Here is a 20,774-nt window from a genome sequence, read left to right as displayed (position 1 = left end):
TAATTATACACACAAACTGTTAAAAAACTTAAATAAACTATTAACATAGATTATTATTACAGTCAACTGAATATCAATTTTTAATTCAATATGTAGGCTAATAGAACATCAGATTGTAGTTATTTGTGGAAAGTATCAAGAGGGAGACATTATTGTACATTGCTGTCATAAAATCCATATAGATAGCAACATTAATTCTTATTTTATTGATATGTTGTTTGAAATTTTGTTGTTTCTCCTTAAACCTCTGGTTGTATTTGGTTATCTTTGAATTTAAAACTTAATTTGAACTGTATGAAACTTGTGGCACTTGCTAAAGGCTAATATATATATACCAGATTATCTCTGTGGTCATAAATGACCGACATAGGAAATGAATGGAAAATACAAATACACACACACACACACACACACACACACACACACACACACACACACACACACACACACACACACACACACACACACACACACACACACACACACACACACACACACACACACACACACACACAGAGAGAGAGAGAGAGAGAGAGAGAGAGAGAGAGTATTGCAAATGATTTTAAATGAATGATTCTATTAATTGAAAATAATATGACATTTTTTTATTTGCATTATTTTTTATAGAGGAAAATTGCATATCAATTAGGCTATAGGTGAATATTGTCTAACACCATAAACTCCTCTCAAAATACAAAATATTAAAGAATAAATATTATTGAAACAAAATAGTTAATTTATTTAATTAATCACAAGTGTGATCCCTAATAGGAATACCAGAAGGTATAGTCGTGTATTTTTGATGTGTGTGTGAGAGAGAAAATAATCAAGGTAGAGGGAGAGCGCAGAGATTATTGCTTCATGTCCTGTGATTGGCTCCTGAGCTCAGCCCGCACCAGGCTCCTCCCCTACGGCATGCTGGTGTGAGTTGCTTATGTCGCTGTAGTGCAGAAAGAGAGGGAGAGAACAGAAACGAAAAGAGAGATTGTGCAAAACAGCCCCCCCTCCCTCTCCGGGAAATGGGTCTCAGGCTGATGAGTAAGGCAAGAAACTGTATCGCTGGTGCATCTGAAGCTACACAGCTATGGAGGAAAGGTAAGACCCGAATTACAGACATACACATGAAGAACAGCATTGAAAGGGAGGGAGGTTTGTTGTTCTGCAGTCAGGGAATGATGTAGCAGCATCTGCGATACACCAACGCACTATGTTTCCATGGGAAGCAAGAACGGGGGTGGGGTGGAAGCAGAGGAGGAGGAGGAGGAGAGGAGATGGATGCTCACATATGCACTGTGATGGAAGATATTACTGTAGCGTTCGCAGGCTTGTCTCTTTAGATCAAGTGTTTGTGATGCGTGTAATGCATGAAGCCTGAACCTGTTCTATTGAAGACTGCACATGCCTCATGCAATCACACAATATCAGGTATTTTGTAGAATGAAAGTGAATGTGTTGCATCTTTCTGATAGGCCTCACGTATAGCAAAACTGCTACTTGTTTCTTTAGCTCTGCGTCTAATCTAATATTCTGTTGATTTCAATTGTCACAGGCTTTCTATATAGTTTAATGTTTTTCCTGGCAGCTTCTGATGTACTGATTTTAGCATGATGTCAATATTTGCTGTGCTCCTTGGCTTAAATTCAACCAGTGTACCATGAAAAAGGTACAAGGTAAAAAGGTGTGTATATATATATATATATATATATATATATATATATATATATATATATATATATATACAGTAGAAATATATCATAACATATATATATATATATATATATATATATATGTTATGATATATTTCTACTGTATATATATATATATATATATATATATATATATATATATATATATATGTATATATACACACACACACAGTAGAAATATATCATAACATATATTAAATACTTATATCCAATATAAAATATTTATTTGAAATATATATAAAAATACAAAAAAACAAACATATACTGTGAAATATATCGTGTTTACTCAAATTAATTGCTTTCGTGATTTGTCAAGCAGAAGAAATTATGCTTCTGTCTCTTAGACATGTGAAGTAACAACATGTGGTTTTGACATAGGAGGCACTTTCCATGATTAGGGAACATGGCACAAAGCAATAGAGGCACAAATCTATCATAGTTATTGAGTTCTCTAAGGCTATGTTCAGACTGCCAGCAAAAATCTGATTTGTTTGATTTTGAAAGTCTGCACAGCAAAAAAAAAAAAAAAAAAAGACAAAGCAAAACATTTGGAGGTGGTTTGAAATGCGATTCCAATCAGATTTTGTGTGAGAACTGCTCAAATCAGTTTTTTGCGTCACTCTTAACACGACACACAATGATAATTGCTGAATTCGCATACTACTCTTAACATTTTTCTCATATCTTTCTATAGCAAAAATAGTAGGAGTAGTTTGTTAGTATGTGGTTCCGAATTCAGCAAATGTCAAAACCGATTAAGAAAACGCTGGAAGTATTCATACGGTGTTTAAACGGTAAGATTTCTGCATTTTCTGCACCACGACTTGACAGGTCGCTTATTTGGAGGGCGAGAGGATGCACCTCAATTTTTCCTGAATCTGTTTTGAAAGCCTTGTCACATTCGTGGGCACGCCTACATCATTTACCAAAGCAACCCATTATGTCTCTGGACACAAATCTTATTTGGTCACTTGCAATTAATAGTGCAGACAGTCTGCCTGAAAAGATCTGATTTGAGGAAAAAATCTAATTTGTGCCTGCAGTCTGAACATAGCCTAAGTTTTGTCAAAATCCAGGTCAGAGACTGGTTCTTGTCCACTGCGTTCTGTGGCAGCCTCAGTGGCGTTTGGCTGAACCAGGACACAAAACAAGGAGCAGAGAACACACGCTTCGTCATTTGGGCACTTTTAGCATGAACCCTGTGTCTTTCTGAAGGCATCTGGCATTCCTTATGCAGAATTTTTTTTTTTTTTTCAATATGACCACACAAGAACTGATGGCCTTCCTACATTGTTCTTCAAGCCTTACTGCAGTGAACCAGTTTCCTGCCGCCTTTACCACAGTAGTTCATGTAAATTATCCTCCTTTCTTGAGGATGTTTCATCTTAGTTAATCACCCCACCAACAAATCATAAACACATGACTAAATTATGGTGGTGGACCTCTTTATGTAATTTAGGTACTTTAACTATCTTCTGATTAGAGCAAACTGGGAGTGAAGTGGGTGTTTCTTATTTATACTTCCAGGCTTTTCTCCAATACTACACACACTTATTACAAAAAATGTCTACCACAGATACACAGATTACATATTGTAACTTCTGTGTCGTGCAAAATTGTATAACCCCGCAGAATCCTATATCCCCCCTCCTCCCGGACCCCCAGTGAAAGCCGTTTGTAATGCCTGTTTAAAAAAGAGTCATGTTATTGCAAAATCTTTTAGATTAGGATTTCCCTAACTGGGGTTAGAGTTATGAAAATAGTTGATGAAAAGCTAATAATATAATAGAATGTAAGATTGAAATAAATGGATAATTTTTCAAATAAAAACTATCAAAATAAAACACATACATAAAAAGATTTTTTTTTATTTGTTTAGTTAGTAGTACTTTATTGTTCAGCCTTAGCTGAAAATTGGTCTTTGTGCCTTAGCTGAAAACAATTGTGATTTACCTAAATTTACCTAAATGTGACCATTAACCAACATCTGAGAACCTTGAAAGTGAATGTGTTGTTAAATTATTGAAATAATATTCAGGGGAGGTAAACATTTTAGGGGTTCATTTGACAAAAAAAAAGTTTGGGAATCCCAGTTATATTCAAAATTGCAGTTCTGATTATCTTTTGTAGCAATGGCAGCTAAGCTACCTGGCTAATCGGCTAGCAGTGTGTTAAGGTAGCAAGGAACACATATTCAGTTAACAGTATACTAATTGAGCGTCAGCGTCAGTTCTGGCAGGCCAGGTAGTCAAGACGCTGCTAATGCATTGCTTCAACACTGTCTTGCTTCCAGCTGATCTGCTCCAGCTGAGTTGCATTAGCTGGGTAACTCCCCTCGCTGCTCAATGGCCAAGCTCAAACAAGGCGCCCTATTTAAAGCACATTCAGTTTGCTCATACATGCTTGCTGCTCGCTACTGCTGCCCGCCACCTCCCCAGCTCCTCCTTATGCATAACGTGGCATTTTGCTTTGTCATGTTGCCTGCTCTGTTCACAGGGGGGATATTTTAGCTCTCACAGTCCTAAACTGTGTGAACGTTCCCTAATGCTGCTGCTGCTGTCCTCTGACTCTCTGCTATTTCATGGTGCTCATGAAAGGTCAGAGGACTCCCTGAACAGAGCCATACCGCCAAATTTCAATTCAGGAACATCAACCTGTTTGCAATCTATTCAATAAAAATTCTTAAATTATTTTTATTGTCTGTGTGTTCTTGACTTAATGGACCTGACAGAACTAATACAACAGATTAATCAAATAACAGTATGTTAAAGTAACAGGCTAAATGATTAGCTAGTCAGCTAACCAGTTAACTTGCAAGCGTCTTTGTAGGGTGCTGAGGTTGACCATCAACATTTTCTGAGAGCTTAGCACCTTCATTCACTGACCACTATTTTTCAGACGCTATTTTATACCGTATTTGTGTGAAGTGTCTGTGAATTTTTTTTTTAATGCTTTGTAGCATGTAACGCTGCCTGTAAAAGCTCATGATTATGACAAGTGCTTGTGCCTTCATGTATACAGACATGTATTTTTTGGTCTGTAACAGGAAAACTATCGAGTGCTCTTGGATCTTCTGTCCAGAATGCATGAGTGGTTTCACCCTGGGGAGATTCTGCTTCAGTAACTCTAAATAGTCCTTCACAAAATCGCTTGCTTGTCTTTGCCAGGATCCTTATGGTTATAACGTTCCTTGTCCTTTGTCTTTATGATCTCTGAGATGGAAAGAGGGGCTCTGGTTCTAACACTGAGAGCTTTTTTGTGATAGAAATGGCATTGTCTGAAGAGGAATGACATATGGCAGCTCAATATTCCATTTCCTTGTATTACGTCATGTCATGAACATTATCTGTTTCATCCGATCCAATTCCCCTGTGACCTCATTCACATTCCCCAGTAACTTATTTGATCAGTATTCACAAAACTAGTTTTAATTTTCTAGGGATTATGTGAGGTACTATCACAACATATTGCTTCCTTTAAATATGAGTGCTTGTAGTTACTGATTCAAACCTCAGGAAACACAAAGCATGATTGTGACCCCATTCCAGTTACCTTTTCAATTAAACCTTAAAAGCATTGTGGGATATTACTGACGGTACCAGCTATAATACAAAGCTTTAAAGATTTTAACATTGTTAGTCATTTAATCATGCTCTGCCTAAATTCCCATTAGTCTAAGCGAGTGTTGATGATAAATCAGTTACAAAGATCATAGTGACCTCCGAAAAAGGACTTGTTTGTTTGGAACAGGACATGGAGGACTTAGAAGTGTTTGTTCTTGTGTTCTGTCCTCTGTCTGGGTCAGAATATCACAACCTTCTGTAATTGATTGATGTGGTGAAGAGTAGTTTTTCAATATATTTAAATAGATAGCTCATTCTTACATAGTTGCTTCATTTTTCAAAGATTCAAAAGATTCAAAAACTTAAAAAAATCATCTGAACAGAAGCCACTTAGGTTCACTAAGCCTGCATTTATTTGATCAAAAATAAAGTAAAACCAATAATATTGTGATTATTGCAATTTAAAATAAATGTTTTCTAGCAAAGCATCATTACTCCAGTCTCCCGTGTCACATGACCCTTCAGAAATCATTTTACTTAATATGCTGATTTGCTGAAAGAGACAGTTCTTATCATTATCAGTGTTGAAAATGGTTGTTCTGTTTTATATTTTTGTGGAAACTGTTATATAGTATACAGGATAGAAGCATCAAAAGCATTTATTTGAATTGGAAATCTTTTGTAACATCTCACATAGCTTTTTCAAAGAGTTCAGATTATATAAACCAGTACCATATAACATTCCTTCAAGACATCAAAAAGCATACTTTTGCTATGAGACTGTGCTCATTAACGGGCTTTCAGCACATAAATTATGTGTATTTATTTACAGAAAATATTCATGTGAATGCAGCTCTTGTGAATTGCCATATTAGGTTACCATAGTAACCTGTAGGTCTCTGTAAATTTGTGTGTAACCCAGTTAGATTATTTTAACTCTCTTGTCTGTTCCATACAAGTTGATTTGTCATGGTATCATTGCAATACCATGTTCTTTTGACATGTACAATGGTATTATCATGTGTCTTGTATGTGTTTTAATCACTAATCTCTCTTTTCTCTGTAGAGCCCAGTATCAAATGAGGGGAGATTGTGATTGGCCCCTGCAACCTGTGGTGTATTTGTGTCTCCAGTGGATCAAATACACTTTCTTACCTTAATAATCTTCAGTCATATATAAAAACACACACACTCGCATGCACAACGCCTGAGCCTCGTCTCTCTAAGGTGAGAAACACTTTAAATCAGAGTCAGAACAGATTTCGTCATCTATTGCATGCTTATGTTCAATACTTAATGTCGGCATGAAACGGAAGTTGCGATCATCTTTTCATTCCTATTGTGACGTATATCCGAGTTAAACGGCTTCTTGAATGATAAAAAAATGTAGGGTGGGACTTAATTTTGTCCACTGCACTGTTATTTGAGTTTTAACATAGTTTTATTAATATTTTGAATTAGCTTTTATTTTAAAATTTTTAGTTTTCATGTTCATTTAGTTTAATTTTTTTGCAATTTCGTTATGTGCATTTGTCATTTTATTAAATATTGCTATTTAGGTTTAATTAATTTTTTTAATTCAGTTTTAGTTCGTTTTTATTGATTTCCACTTAATAATTTTAGTGCTTCAACTTAAACTTATTTCAATTATTTTTTAAACTTATTTATGTTTTAGCCTATTTTATTTCAGCTTTATTTCAATGAACAGAAATGTGTAAATAGTTTTAGTTAATAATAATAACCCTGGTCCATCACAAATTAATTTCCTTTCATGGTGCCTGTTCTTAATATTAGCAACATTTTCAAATATTAATATAACGTTATTTGCCCTGTCTATATTGGTATATAGCCACTTGGAAACTATTAGGACAGATTTTGGCATGATGTTTAAAAATGCAATTTAGTCTTAGACATTCAGTTTTACTGTTTCTCCACCTTTCTTGGCATAGGCTTCACTATGGAAGCCTGTTTCCATCCCAGACTAAAAAATATAAAAGGTAATTGTGCAATGTTGCTTAAAATAAGAAATAAAATCACAGTTGTTCGATATAGCCACAATTACAAAACAATAAAGTTTAAATTATTTGATATGAGTGATCAAACTACTTTCTCCACAAACACTGTGCCATCATAACTCTTACTTCAGGATGTCCCAAAACATTTTCCTCCTGTTTCAGGTTTGTGCTTTCTGCATCCTTGTATTGTGGGTGCAGTTACACCCTCCAACCGCATGGAGGCGCAGCAAGCTTCTCCTGATAGCAGCAGTGAGGAATGTACTGTACTAGAGGCTCTGCCTGGCAAGGGAACAACACTAATTTGCTCTCAGCACAAAGGAAAAGTGAGACATCTTTCAGTACACTCATACACATAATCACACACAAACTGACACACACCACAAAATGATTGCACAGATGGGTGAAATGTCTCACAGGCAGTGTATTTCCCACGAGCATAAGCTTTCTGTCCCAGATAAACAAGTGTACCCTGATCTCAGCTGGTTGCTCTATAAATATCATAAGTTGAAAGATACAGCTAAGTGTCCTCACAGGATAGGAAACATTTAGGATGACCGGTCCTATGATAGGTACTTCTCACAATTTGCATAATAATTGAGATTTTTTTGGAAAGTTTGGGAATGTATCATTATTCATGTATATGTAGCACCTGAAGTTGATTATAAATATTGTTGGAAAAGATAATAAGCTTCTGTTCAAGCATCACAAGACAAAACTGTTCTGAAGGAAGGATCAATGGAAAGGCCGTCAGTAAATAGAATGGGATTGATTTCGGCATAGCAGTCATCTAGAATAGTGGTTCACTCTTATGGCTTTTTCAATAACCAGTACTTTGAGATCATATGGCATTATCAAATGAAAATAGTTTCAAAGGAAGACTTTTCTGACCTTTGGATTCCACTGTGTAAATAATAAACATTTAATTTACGAATGGGGAGTTTTAGTAGACACACACACACACATACACACACAGATATATGTGAGTGTGTATATATATATATATATATATATATATATATATATATATATATACACATATACATAAATGTTTGTTAGAAAAATAAAAAGTAAAGTTATTAGAATTATTTTAATAGAAATACATTTAGTAAAAAAATGAAATGGCAAATATAAAAATTCAAATTGTCAAATACAATTGAAATTTACAAAATTGAAAAATCATTGACATGTTTCAGTATATTTTAGGGTGTTTTTAAATTTCTGCGTTAATACAAAGATCTGTCATGAAACTCTAGATGCCGCGGGCTCATCTCTATAGGACACAGCTGATTAGTTCCTGCTCTATCATGCTTTCAGAAACCCTCCACCTGTATACAGTAGATCTGCTCCGGGTGATTCATGAACGCTATATTGTAGAGCAGCAGCATGTCTTGCTTGCTAACAGCAGCGTGTTGTGTATTTATTGGCAGTAGCAATTCCCGTACTTGCTCTGCAGCAGAAGCAGCGTAGCAGATCTATTCCACCAAGACCAAACATGTTACATTGTCATGTGCATTACCATGCCAAACACTCAGAGAGTTGTCATGACAGAACGTTTATGTGCTGTTTTCAGGTGTCTGCGCTGTACTGTTTGGCATGCGAGAATGCAATATGTGAGGACTGTAAGAAGGGAGAACATTCTGAACACCCCACGGATTCACTGGAAAATATTGTGGACCAACAACTAGCGGCACTTCAGGACAGAGTGGATTCGGCTAAGAACAGGTGAGCCGTCATTCTCAGTACAGTAAAATAAATAGACTTTTAGATGTATAAATAAGAAGAGCCACACAAAATATATAGACCTACCCTATGTGCATTTATTATATTTGATAATGCTTTCACCTGGCAATAAGATCAATTTAGCTACACATTTTACCATATTTAAAACCATTCCACAGGTTTTACCTTACTGTCAGTACTGAAAAATATTCTCAGTAGATTATGTGTGGGTCTTGGCACAAGGAAATAATGTATTCATTAAGTGATTGCTTAGTGATTTACTATTGATGTCTGCAGTAATGGTTGATGAATGAATGGATGGTTAATGGACATATTTAACTAACTTACAGGCTTCCTCAGATAAGAGAAGCAGTTCAGTGTTTGAGAGACATTCTGCAGCAGCTGATCACTCAGCGGAGCTCCATAGAGGAAGACATCCACTCGTCCTTCAGCGAGCTGCACAAAACTCTCGATACGCGCAAGAGCGTCCTGCTCATGGAGCTGGAAGTCACTTATGGACTGAAGCAGAAGGTTTGTTTGCAGTATGCAGGAGACACAACTGATTTCAATAGAGTTTAGTGTTTGCATGTTGCTAAGATAACAGCATTAAATGCTAATATGCATCAAAATACATGCCTTGCACAAATACATGGCATGCATACCTTTTGGTATTGAATAAATAGTAACACTTCACAAAAAAAGTGACATTTTTTAACATTAGTTAACAAGAACCAACAATGAAAAATACCTCTGAAGCATTTATTAATCTTAGTTAATGTTAATTCCAACATTTACTAATACATTATTAAAATCATTAAAAAATGTTGATATTATTTGATGGACCTGAGCTAACATGAACTAACAATGGACAGTTGTATTTTTTATTAACTAACATTAACAAAGATTAAATACTGTAACAAATGTATTGCTCATTTTAGTTAATATTAGTTAATGCATTAACTAACGTTAACTAATGGGATTTTATTGTAAAATGTTACCAAATAAATTATGATATATTAATTTACATATATTTGCTGTATACTACATATAAAAAGTTTGGGGTTAGTAAGATTTTTTAAATGTTTTTGATGTCTTTTATGCTCACCAATCATCATTTATTTGTTAAAAAATACAGTAAAAATTAAATAACTGTTTTTTTTTTACTTTAATATATTTTATACTTTAATTTATTTCAGTGATCAAAACTGAATATTCAGCATCCAGTCCATATGATTTTGCTGCTCAGGAAACATTTATTATTATCAATGTTGAAAACAGTTATTATTTTAGTATTTATATTTATACATTTTAGTGGAAACCATGATAAATGTATCATTTATTTGAAATAGAGATCTTTTGTAACATTATAAATGTCTTTACAGTCACTTTTATCAATTTAATGCATCATTGCTGAATAAAAGTATTCATTTCATTAAAAAAAAATCTTACTAACCCCAAATTTTGAATGGTTGTGTATTTATTAAATTAACATATTAAAGTATATTAGTACATTCATTCGATATAAATCAAATATAGAAATGTAAAATATGTATCTTAATTATGCCGCCTATCTTTTGAAACATCTCTTCCATGTTATTTTGTGTATCCTGAAGGTTCTGCAGGCTCAGCTGGACACTCTTCTACAGGAGGAGGCTGCCATCAACCATAACTGCAGCCTGACCGGCGAGGCCCTGGACGGGGGAAACAAGGCTGTTGTTTTGCAGACCCACAAAGACGTAGGAGAGAGACTGAGCGACCTGGCCAGCCAGGGCCTTCCTCTTCAGCCCGAGGAGAACGACCAGCTGGATCTCATGATGGAGATCGAAGGGCTTCGCAAGTCCATCCACAACCTGGGCACTATCGTCACCACCAATGCCGTGGCCAGTCAGAGCGAGGCGTCTGGGGAGGGTCTGGAACAGTGTGTTGTGGGCCATCCGGCATCTGTCATCATAACCACAAGGGACAAGGCTGGAGGACTGTGCAAGACGGGCAACGCCATCATCTCGGCTGAAGTCTGCACGCCGGATGGAAGTGTTGCAGACGGCGAAATTGTGGACCATAAAAACGGGACTTATGAATTCCAGTACACGGTGAAGAAAGAGGGCAATTTTAGTCTAGCACTGAGACTTTATGATCAGCATATTAAAGGAAGCCCCTTCCAGTTAAAGGTCACATGCTCTCCGGATGATTCTCCACCCACCACCACTGCAGCCAATGCTGCATCCACGGGTTCCAGCGATGGCGGGGCACGGAAACGGAGCGCCAAGTCCCCAGGGAGCAGAAGCCGGCAGAAGGGCGTCAGGCGGGGAGGAAGCTTGTTCAGCACCCCAAAAAAGAGAGTGAACCCGATCGAGGATGACCTCATTTTTAAAATAGGTACATGCAGGAAAAGATTAAAGTCCCATTTACACCAAGGACGATAACTGTAACGATAACGGTAAAGATATAGTTCTAAAAATTGTTCTAAATATAAAAGAATAGTAGAGTCCACACCGAAACTATAATGATAACGGCACAGAGAAATGATTCAGAACGATAAAAACATTGACAGCCAATCAGAATCCACCTGACTTTTAAAGAATTCGAGCATTTAAAGCAACAGACACTTAGAATAAACAGAATGATATAATCCGCTGACGTGGGCGCTAATATAGTTATTGTTATAATTCTGTTTATAGTTAGTGTTCTTGGTGTGAACGGGCCTTAATATGTGGTTTAATAAATCCTAAACTTATTTTACCCTGTTGAAAACACTAACAGTCTCACTAGTTTTGCTGGCACTTCTATCTAGACTAGCACCAGTCCAGTGTTATTTCAGTATCATTGAGATACTATTATAGTTTTTGTTAATATTTTGAATTAGATTCAAATTGAATTAAAAATTTAAATTGAATTAGATTTTGTTTTCACTGTAATTTTAGTTAAAGGTTTAGTAATTTTGTAGATTTAAAAAATGTCATGTATTGTTTTAATTCATTTTTATTTATTAGTTTTAGTTTAAGTTTTTGTTAATATTTTGAATTAGATTTTATATGTATATATACATTTTTGTTTTTACTTTAATTTCAGTTAAAAGTTTAGCAATTTTGTAGATTTAAAACAAATGTCCTATATATATAGTTTTAATTAATTTTTATTTATTAGTTTTGGTTCATATAGTTTGTTATTTTAGTACTTTATATTAAAAAAAATGAGAAATGTTGCCTTGGCCACAAGCTGAACTATAATAAGTTAAAGTTTTTTTCATTTTATACATTATTTCAGTTAACCATTATTTTTTTCAAGCAACAAAAATGTTTTAAAGTTTTATTTTTAATTGTATTTTTAGTTAACAATGATAACCCTGCACCAAACTAGTACATACAGTACCAGTCAAAAGTATTTAAAAAATATCTGAAAACAGTTGTGCTGCTTAATGTTTTATATATATATATATATATATATATATATATATATATATATGTATATGTATATGTATATGTATATGTATATATATATATATATATATATATATATATATATATATATATGTGTATATATATGTATGTGTATATATATATATATACTGTATATATATATAGGATTCTTTTATGCATAGAATGTTCAAAAGAACATCATTTATTTGAAATAGCAATCTTTTTAACATTATAGATGTCTTTACTGTCACTTTTGATAAATTTAATGCATCTTTGCTAAATAAAAGTATTAATTTTCTTTTAAAAAACCCAAAAACAAATCTTATTGTCCCCAAACTTTTGAACAGTGTTGTTTCCAGCATGTAAATGCATGCTTACATGCATATTTGTACCCAATCTAACCTTATAAATAAACCTGAAGAAAATCTGAAGAATGTTTTAAGGTTACATGGCCTAAAATTTAGAAAAAAATCCCCGACATAACCACCTAGCAATACTCTTCCAACCATCACACCACACACATTTTCTTAAAAAAAAAAAAAAAAAAAAAAAAAAGTAATCTTTACTGTACTAATCTTCACAAAGTACTTCTGATGTTCTGTTATCTTCAGCCCAAGTCCTTTACATAACACCTGTTGGTTTCATAGGAACAAAAGGGAGGAATAAAGGAGAGTTCACAAACCTCCAGGGAGTAGCAGCTTGTTCAACAGGAAAGATCTTAATTGCCGACAGTAACAATCAGTGCGTGCAGGTAAGAAAGCCCTGCTGTTTTCAAACATGGAAACTCTAGGTACAGTATATCTTTATATACAGATTCTCTGTTGATCAGATATTTTCAAATACGGGAGAGTTTCAAAGCCGGTTCGGGGTACGTGGCCGGTCACCGGGACAACTGCAGCGGCCCACTGGAGTAGCTGTGCATCCAAATGGGGACATCATCATTGCTGACTATGATAATAAGTGGGTTAGCATCTTCTCCAGTGAGGGCAAATACAAGGTCAGTTATATTTAGTTAGGACGGACAAGCAAATGTAGAATTTGAAATGAAACTCGAGTTTTAATGATCTGATTTTTCTAAAGGCCAAGCTGGGCTCAGGAAGGCTGATGGGTCCGAAGGGAGTGTCTGTGGATCAGAACGGTCATGTTATCGTCGTGGACAACAAGGCTTGTACGGTTTTCATCTTCCAGCCCAGCGGGAAACTCGTCACTAAGTTTGGCAGTCGGGGAATCGGCGACAGACAGTTTGCAGGTAGGTGCATATCTACAGCAGTCAAGATGAAGGGTTGCAACAGACAGATGAAAATGTTGTACTTTATTCAATCATGTAATGTTATCATTCTATGGTTCTGTATCCTTGCCCTTTCTTTCCATGTAGGCCCACACTTTGCAGCAGTCAACAACAACAATGAAATAATCATCACAGACTTTCATAACCATTCTGTTAAGGTAAGCTTAACATGCTGTTTTCTAACATTGCTGACCCTCTGCTTAGACATATTGTAGGAAAATTATTTTATCTCAGAATTATTAAAAACAATATTATTATTGTAAGTATTTTTTATAACTAATATAAATGAAAAAAATATAAATCAAAATAAAAGTAATATCAGATTAAAATACACATAATAAGAATGATTTTTATTATGATAATGATAAACAAATAAGTATTATTAATTTATAAAAAATAATTTAATAAAACAAAATGTAAAATGTTACAGATCAAAACACTATTAGAATTGAATTAAATAGTAATATTTATTTATTTAAATATTATACATATTTGTTATTAAATATTTTTTATCCACAATTACTATATCATAACATTGCATTAAATAACATTGTTTTACAGATTTATTGCAGCACTTCTGATTGACACTAAGGGGTGATAAAGTTGGTTGGAAATTAAAGGAGAACTCCGGTCAATTTTAACATTGAGCTCATTTTTTTGTACATTTGGAGTGCTGTCAGTACAGAGAACAACGACAAAAATCGGTGTTGCCTACACCGAGTTATTCTATTTTTAAAATTTGCACCCTGTTGACTTCAATGGGGCAAGTACTAAACCTGCTTTTAGCCTCTTAACATCCTTGATGTGTCATTACAAGTGCACAGAAAATGTGAGTGATTCCTTCTGAGTGAACACGAGTGAGTCTGACTGCAGTAGATGTGAAAGAAATGTATAAAAATGATGTTATTTAAGCCAGCGCAAATACCTTTGTTTACATCCTGTTTTTCGGTTGAAGTCCAAAGTAGTCGATTGCCGAGTTCACACGCATAGGTTTAATACCTATGATCACGCGCGTGAACTCGGCAATCGACTACTTTGGACTTCAACCGAAAAACAGGATGTAAACAAAGGTATTTGCGCTGGCTTAAATAACATCATTTTTATACATTTCTTTCACATCTACTGCAGTCAGACTCACTCGTGTTCACTCAGAAGGAATCACTCACATTTTCTGTGCACTTGTAATGACACATCAAGGATGTTAAAGGGGGGGTGAAATGCTATTTCATGCATACTGAGTTTTTTACACTGGTAAAGAGTTGGATTCCCATGCTAAACATGGACAAAGTTTCAAAAACTAAGTTGTACGTTTGAAGGAGTATTTTTGTTTCAAAAATACTCCTTCCGGTTTGTCACAAGTTTCGGAAAGTTTTTTTCGAGTATGGCTCTGTCTTACGTAAGATAGGGCGGAATTTCCTTATATGGGTCCTAAGGGCACTTCTCCGGTAAGATCGCGGCCGCGCGCGCACTCGTAGACTAGAGCAAGAGAGTGAAAGCAGTTCGCCATCAAAGCGCCCTGCCCGGCTTTTGGGAAGTCAATGTCACCAAAGAAGTGTGTTTTTGGTTGCCAGGGCAAGACAACCCTGCACAGATTCCCAAAGAACCCAGCGTTAAGGAACCCGTGGATGGAGTTTGTTTTCCTGAGCATAAACGGAGTTGTGTAAGACTGTTGTTCCCTGCATTTCGACGATGATTGTTTTATAAACAAAGCCCAGATCTACGGATTTGCAGATCGTCTAATGCTTAAGGATCGAGCAGTCACAATGATAAAAATTCGCGGTCGTGCGTTGGAACCGGACGGTGAGTAAAACTGTTTGTTGAACAAATGTCTCTGTGTGTTGTCACTAGCTTGGCGCGTTAACACAGCTAAGCTTCGCCCACACGGCCCGCCCCCAGCCGCTCGGTTTTTTCCGGAAAGACTCGGTACAGCCTATCTTTATGTTAAAAATTTAATAAAACAAAATACTTTTTGGAGATATGAAGGATGCAATATTACTCTATAGGTACTCAAGATTAACAGGAGATTGAGTGAAAATGAGCATTTCACCCCCCCTTTAAGAGGCTAAAAGCAGGTTAAAACTTGCCCCATTGAAGTCAACAGGGTGCAAATTTTAAAAATAGAATAACACGGTGTAGGCAACACCGATTTTTGTCGTTGTTCTCTGTATTGACAGCACTCCAAATGTACAAAAAAATGAGCTCAATGTTAAAATTGACCGGAGTTCTCCTTTAAACATTGCCTATAGATAAAGGCTTGAAAGGATCATGAGGGAAAAAATCCCAGAATAGAAGATTGTTGCTTTATTGAATCGTGCGATTCAACCATTCTCTAGGCAATAATCGTGAGCTCAAACTCATCACAAATATTTCGGTTGCACTTTATTTTACAGTATGTGTGCTTGCATTGTACTTACCTAAGAAAATACTGGGCAATATAAGGTAACTACATGGGTTAAGGTTAGGTTTAGGTCTAGGTTCAGGGTTAGTACCTAGTTATTACACAGTTTTTGTAATAACTATAATAAGTACATAGTATTAACATGGGGAATAGGACTGTAAAATAAAGTGCTACCAATATTTCCATGATGTTACATGAACAAAAGACTACTTTTTGTCTTTTGTTCCTAATGTATATTCTGTACTGTATATAATGGTCTTATGTCATATTACTTTATAATATTCCTTAATACTCTCTTCTAGGTATTTAATGCAGATGGTGATTTCTTGCTCAAATTTGGCTCAAACGGCGAAGGCAACGGCCAGTTCAATGCTCCCACGGGGGTTGCTGTGGATGTCAATGGGAACATTATTGTGGCAGACTGGGGAAACAGTCGGATACAGGTAATGGAGTTGTTGTGAAGTCCTGTATTAACTTGACAGACACAGTACTTGTAAAAAAAGAATATTTAAGGTGAAGTAACACTCCTACCGCCCTGTCTAGACTATTTAGCCAGAAACATTTAGCTAGTACCTTGCAACCTAATGTAAGCCAAATCAGTCTCAATAGCTTACCTTTGCAGAAGGAACTTTGTTTCTGAAAAGAATCTGAATAGTTGTCGTAAAGGGACAGTTCACCCAAACATTTTAATTCTGTGAGAATTATTCAGAGAATAAAATAAATAATGAATAAATATTGACGTCACAATTACAAGGTGGAGGATTTAAAGGGATAGTTCACCCAAAAATGAAAATTCAGTCATAATTTACTCACCCTCAAGTTGTTCCAAACCTGTCTGAATTCTTCAACTGTTTTCAGCAGAAGAAAGAAGCTCATTCAGGTTTGGAATAACTTAAGAGTGAGTAAATTATGACTGAAGTTTCATTTTTGGGTGAACTATCCCTTTAAATCCTCCACCTTGTAATTGTGACGTCAATATTTATTTTATTCTCTGCACTCTCTTCAGAAACACGTCCAATTCCTATTTCCTAGCATTTGCCTTATCCCAAACTCACAACAATATTTGAGTCAGAATTTGACATTTTATGAACATTTTATTTTGAAAGCAACACAGAGCAAGAGTGTTCACTCTTTGGAAAGTCAACCTAATTTTTTTTTTTTTTTTTTTTTTTACATTTTTGGTTTTGGTACGATTTTTAATGCTTTAGAAGTAAAAATACAGTAAAAGCACCAATACTTGGAAATATGATTACAATTTAAATTGTTTTCAACATTAATAATAATGATAATAAAAAATGTCTTGAGCAGCAAATCAGCATATTAGAATGATTTCTGAAGGATCATGTGACACTGAAGAGCCCCGCAAATGTCATGATGTCATTAATTTATTCCTGTGAATTTTCCTCATCATTCCTCCAGTCTTCAGTGTCACATGATCCTTCAAAAATCAGTCTAATATGCTGATTTGCTGCTCAAGAAACATTTATTTTTATCAATGTTGAAAACGGTTGCCCTGCTTAATATTTTTGTGGAAACTGTGATGCAGTTTCTTTCTTGATTCTTTGATGGATAGAAAGTTCAAAAGAACATAATTTACTGTACTTGAAATACAAATATCACTTTATAAACGTCTTTACTGTCACTTTTGATCAATTTAATGGATCCTCGCTGAATAAAAGTATTAATTTCTTCTTTTAAATCGTACTGACCCCAATCTTTTGAACGGTAGTATATAGTCATCTCACCTATAAAACATTTTCCAGCACTGCTCAGACACTAAAATGACAATACAAAACAGATAAATACATACTTACAACACAGAATGTTTAAAAATGTAATTCCGAAATCAAAATTGTCATTCTCAGGTGTTTGACGGAAGTGGATCGTTCCTGTCCTACATCAACACCGCGGCCGACCCTCTCTACGGGCCGCAGGGCCTCGCGTTGACCTCGGATGGCCATGTTGTGGTGGCTGATTCTGGGAACCATTGCTTCAAAGTGTACCGCTACCTACAATGACTTCAGAGGGCCTGGAAAAAGAAACAAAGTCAAACTGTATGTGTCCAAATCTTGCACTTAATGTGATGTAATGGTATTCTCCCTCCTTGGTTTTCACATCTTTTAGTATTTGTTATTGCTGTCGAATGACTCTCTGAGAAGACTAAAGCTTGTTAACACTATTTATGGGATGCCTTGGAATGCCTTTGCCAAACCTCCGCACATTCCACTGTGGAAATACTGAGACATCAGAATGCATTGGTGAGTGTACTACCTACAGTAAGCTGAAAACTCTGCTGCATGTGGGAACCATGCATGAGCCGCCACCTTTCGGAACAAATCCGAGTCCCATCTGACTTCTCTAGGATGCTATTAGAACACTATCTCAACACTTTTAAGAACCTTTTGATGAGGAAACATTTTAGAGATACTCATAACTCATGCAGCCAAGAGAGCAGAAAGCGATATCTCACTGAATCCAAGCTTTGGCAGTCCCTCATTGACCATTTGGCTCCATTGTTTATGCATCTTAGAATTGACTAATACACTACTAAAAGTTTGGAATAATTAAGCTTTTTGTAATGTTTTTGAAAAAAGTCTATTCTGCTCACCGTGGCTGCATTTATTTGATCAAAAAACAGTAAAACCGTTATATTTATTAATATTACAAATTAAAATAACTGTTTTCTATTTTAAAATGTATTTTTTTCAAAGCTGAACTGTCAGCATAATTACTCCAGTCTTCAGTGTCACATGATCCTTTAGAAATCATTATAATATGATGATTTGGTGCTCAAGAAATATTTCTGATTATTATCAGTGTTGAAAAGAGTTTTTGCTGCTTCATATTTTTGTGGAAACCATGATACACTACCATTCAGAACTTTGGGAAAAGTACAATAACATTAAAAAAAACATACTTTTATTCATAAAGAATGCATTAAATTGTTCAAAGGACAGTAAAGACATTTATAATGTTACAAACGATTTCTAGTTCAAATATATGCTATGAATTTTCTATTTATCGAAGAATCCTGAAAAAATAACGCAGCCAAAACTGTTTTCAACTGCTAATAATAAGAACCATTATTAATAATTGAGCACCAAGAATAATTAATAATAATTGAACTGCAAATCAGCATATTAGAATGATTCATGGAGGATCATGTGACACTGAAGACTGGAAGAATGATGCTGAAAATTCAGCTTTGCATCACAGGAAAAAAATACATTTTAAAATAAAAAAATATTGCAGTTTTACTGTATTTTTGATCAAATAAATGCAGCCTTGATAACCATAAAAGACTTTTTTAAAAATACATTCAAAATTTGAATTATTCCAAACTTTTGACCAGTACTGTAGGCCTGATTATAGCTTCACAAGCGCTGATCATATTCCACCCGTGTCTGATAAATTCATTGTTTTTACTCCAATCAGTGCAACTTCAATAAGCAAACTTACAGTGTGGAATTGAAACATCACGAATAGCAATTGAAGCATTTGTCCCGTGTAATGACATACTGTGTGTACTTGTGTACAGTAGATTACACAACGCACTATTGCCTTGCATACCTATAGAATGATACTAGCAGCGTACGGCTCTTAAAAATATTAGGACTCTCTATTTTCCTTACGAATACTATTAAAAACTGGAAATATCTATATATTTGTTTATTTATCGTAAATAATGTTTCAAATGCAAACGTAGTCAACGCCAAACATTTTCAAGGAACTGATTTTGATTTGTCCATCATTCTTCTTCACTCTTAGAGGGATTATTCATGCATAGTAGTAATGATGTCAAGCAAATTTCTGCGTAACTCACTAGCAATAGTATTTCATCATCATTAAAACGCAACCGTCATTTTTATGTTTTTGCTTTTTATGTTTTGCAAATTCCAGAATGTTCATTATGTTGTTTTGGTACAGTAAGTCTGTACTGTAAATTATGCATATGGTTTAATGTGCTGATTTGCTTTATTTTCTGTATATAAGGATTGTACGTAAAGAATGTTTTGTACGTTCATCAAAAAGGAATTTTACTTGAATGTTATCGTTTTATGTCTGTACAAAAAACAAAAAAAAAATCAGCCTTAACATTTACATCATGCAACATTTTCCATTGTTTCACTTTATTGATAAAAAGGGTTTCAGTAGTTTATTTTATTTCGTTTAGTTTAAATTTTTGATGTGTGCCTGTTTACGACTTACAAAGATAATCCTGCTTGTTGATTTTTCTAATATTGCTGTCACATCATACCATTATCATGCTAATGTACAGCGCATTAAAAAGTGACTTTGGAAAAGCTTGTCTTGTTTTAAAAAAGAATTGATGATAAGTATGACATCATTAATTTGTTACTTTAAATTTGAAAGATGTTCTCTCTTTCATTTTATATTGTCACTTAAATAGTCAATATTCTGGCCCGGTTTCACAGACAAGGCCTAGATTAAGCCAGGATTAGGCCTTAGTTCAATTAGACTTTTATAAATGTGCCTTAATAAAAATATATATATTACTGGTAATTACTTGAGACAAAACAATGGCACTGACATAGGACTGTGAAGCTTTGGGAGTGTTGATAAAAAGAGAGATCTACTCTGTTTTGATCATCATTCTGAATCCCATCCGACCATAGTCTTTGACAGAAATGTGATTTTCTCAGCTTTT

The 20,774-nt window shown here is 35.0% G+C and overlaps 1 protein-coding gene across 1 annotated transcript; it reads left to right on the top strand.

The window, feature by feature from the left end:
• The first annotated feature begins 947 nt into the window (after nucleotides 1–947).
• On the top strand, nucleotides 948–20,412 carry trim2b (tripartite motif containing 2b). Its single transcript, XM_079896989.1, has 12 exons — nucleotides 948–1,095; nucleotides 6,336–6,496; nucleotides 7,447–7,607; nucleotides 8,855–9,006; nucleotides 9,354–9,534; nucleotides 10,617–11,379; nucleotides 13,067–13,170; nucleotides 13,249–13,416; nucleotides 13,500–13,668; nucleotides 13,795–13,865; nucleotides 16,408–16,548; nucleotides 17,971–20,412. Exons 3-12 carry the CDS (start codon nucleotides 7,500–7,502, stop codon nucleotides 18,121–18,123), a joined length of 2,010 nt encoding a protein of 669 aa, XP_079753115.1. The 5' UTR covers nucleotides 948–1,095; nucleotides 6,336–6,496; nucleotides 7,447–7,499; the 3' UTR covers nucleotides 18,124–20,412.
• Nucleotides 20,413–20,774: the final 362 nt, after the last annotated feature.

The sequence above is a fragment of the Squalius cephalus genome (genome assembly GCF_949319135.1).
Source record: "Squalius cephalus genome assembly, chromosome: 2".
In the NCBI taxonomy this organism is placed as follows: domain Eukaryota; kingdom Metazoa; phylum Chordata; class Actinopteri; order Cypriniformes; family Leuciscidae; genus Squalius; species Squalius cephalus.
Note: the sequence above shows the minus strand (reverse complement) of the source record. Positions and strands in the feature narration are given on the sequence as shown.

What these genes read in the sequence shown, in the direction of transcription:
- trim2b (XM_079896989.1), top strand. Translation starts at nt 7,500, where the DNA reads ATGGAGGCGCAGCAAGCTTCTCCTGATAGCAGCAGTGAGGAATGTACT. An exon ending in CTTATGGACTGAAGCAGAAG is followed by an intron (nt 9,535 to 10,616) that starts GTTTGTTTGCAG and finishes TGTATCCTGAAG; the next exon opens with GTTCTGCAGGCTCAGCTGGA. An exon ending in GTAACAATCAGTGCGTGCAG is followed by an intron (nt 13,171 to 13,248) that starts GTAAGAAAGCCC and finishes TCTGTTGATCAG; the next exon opens with ATATTTTCAAATACGGGAGA.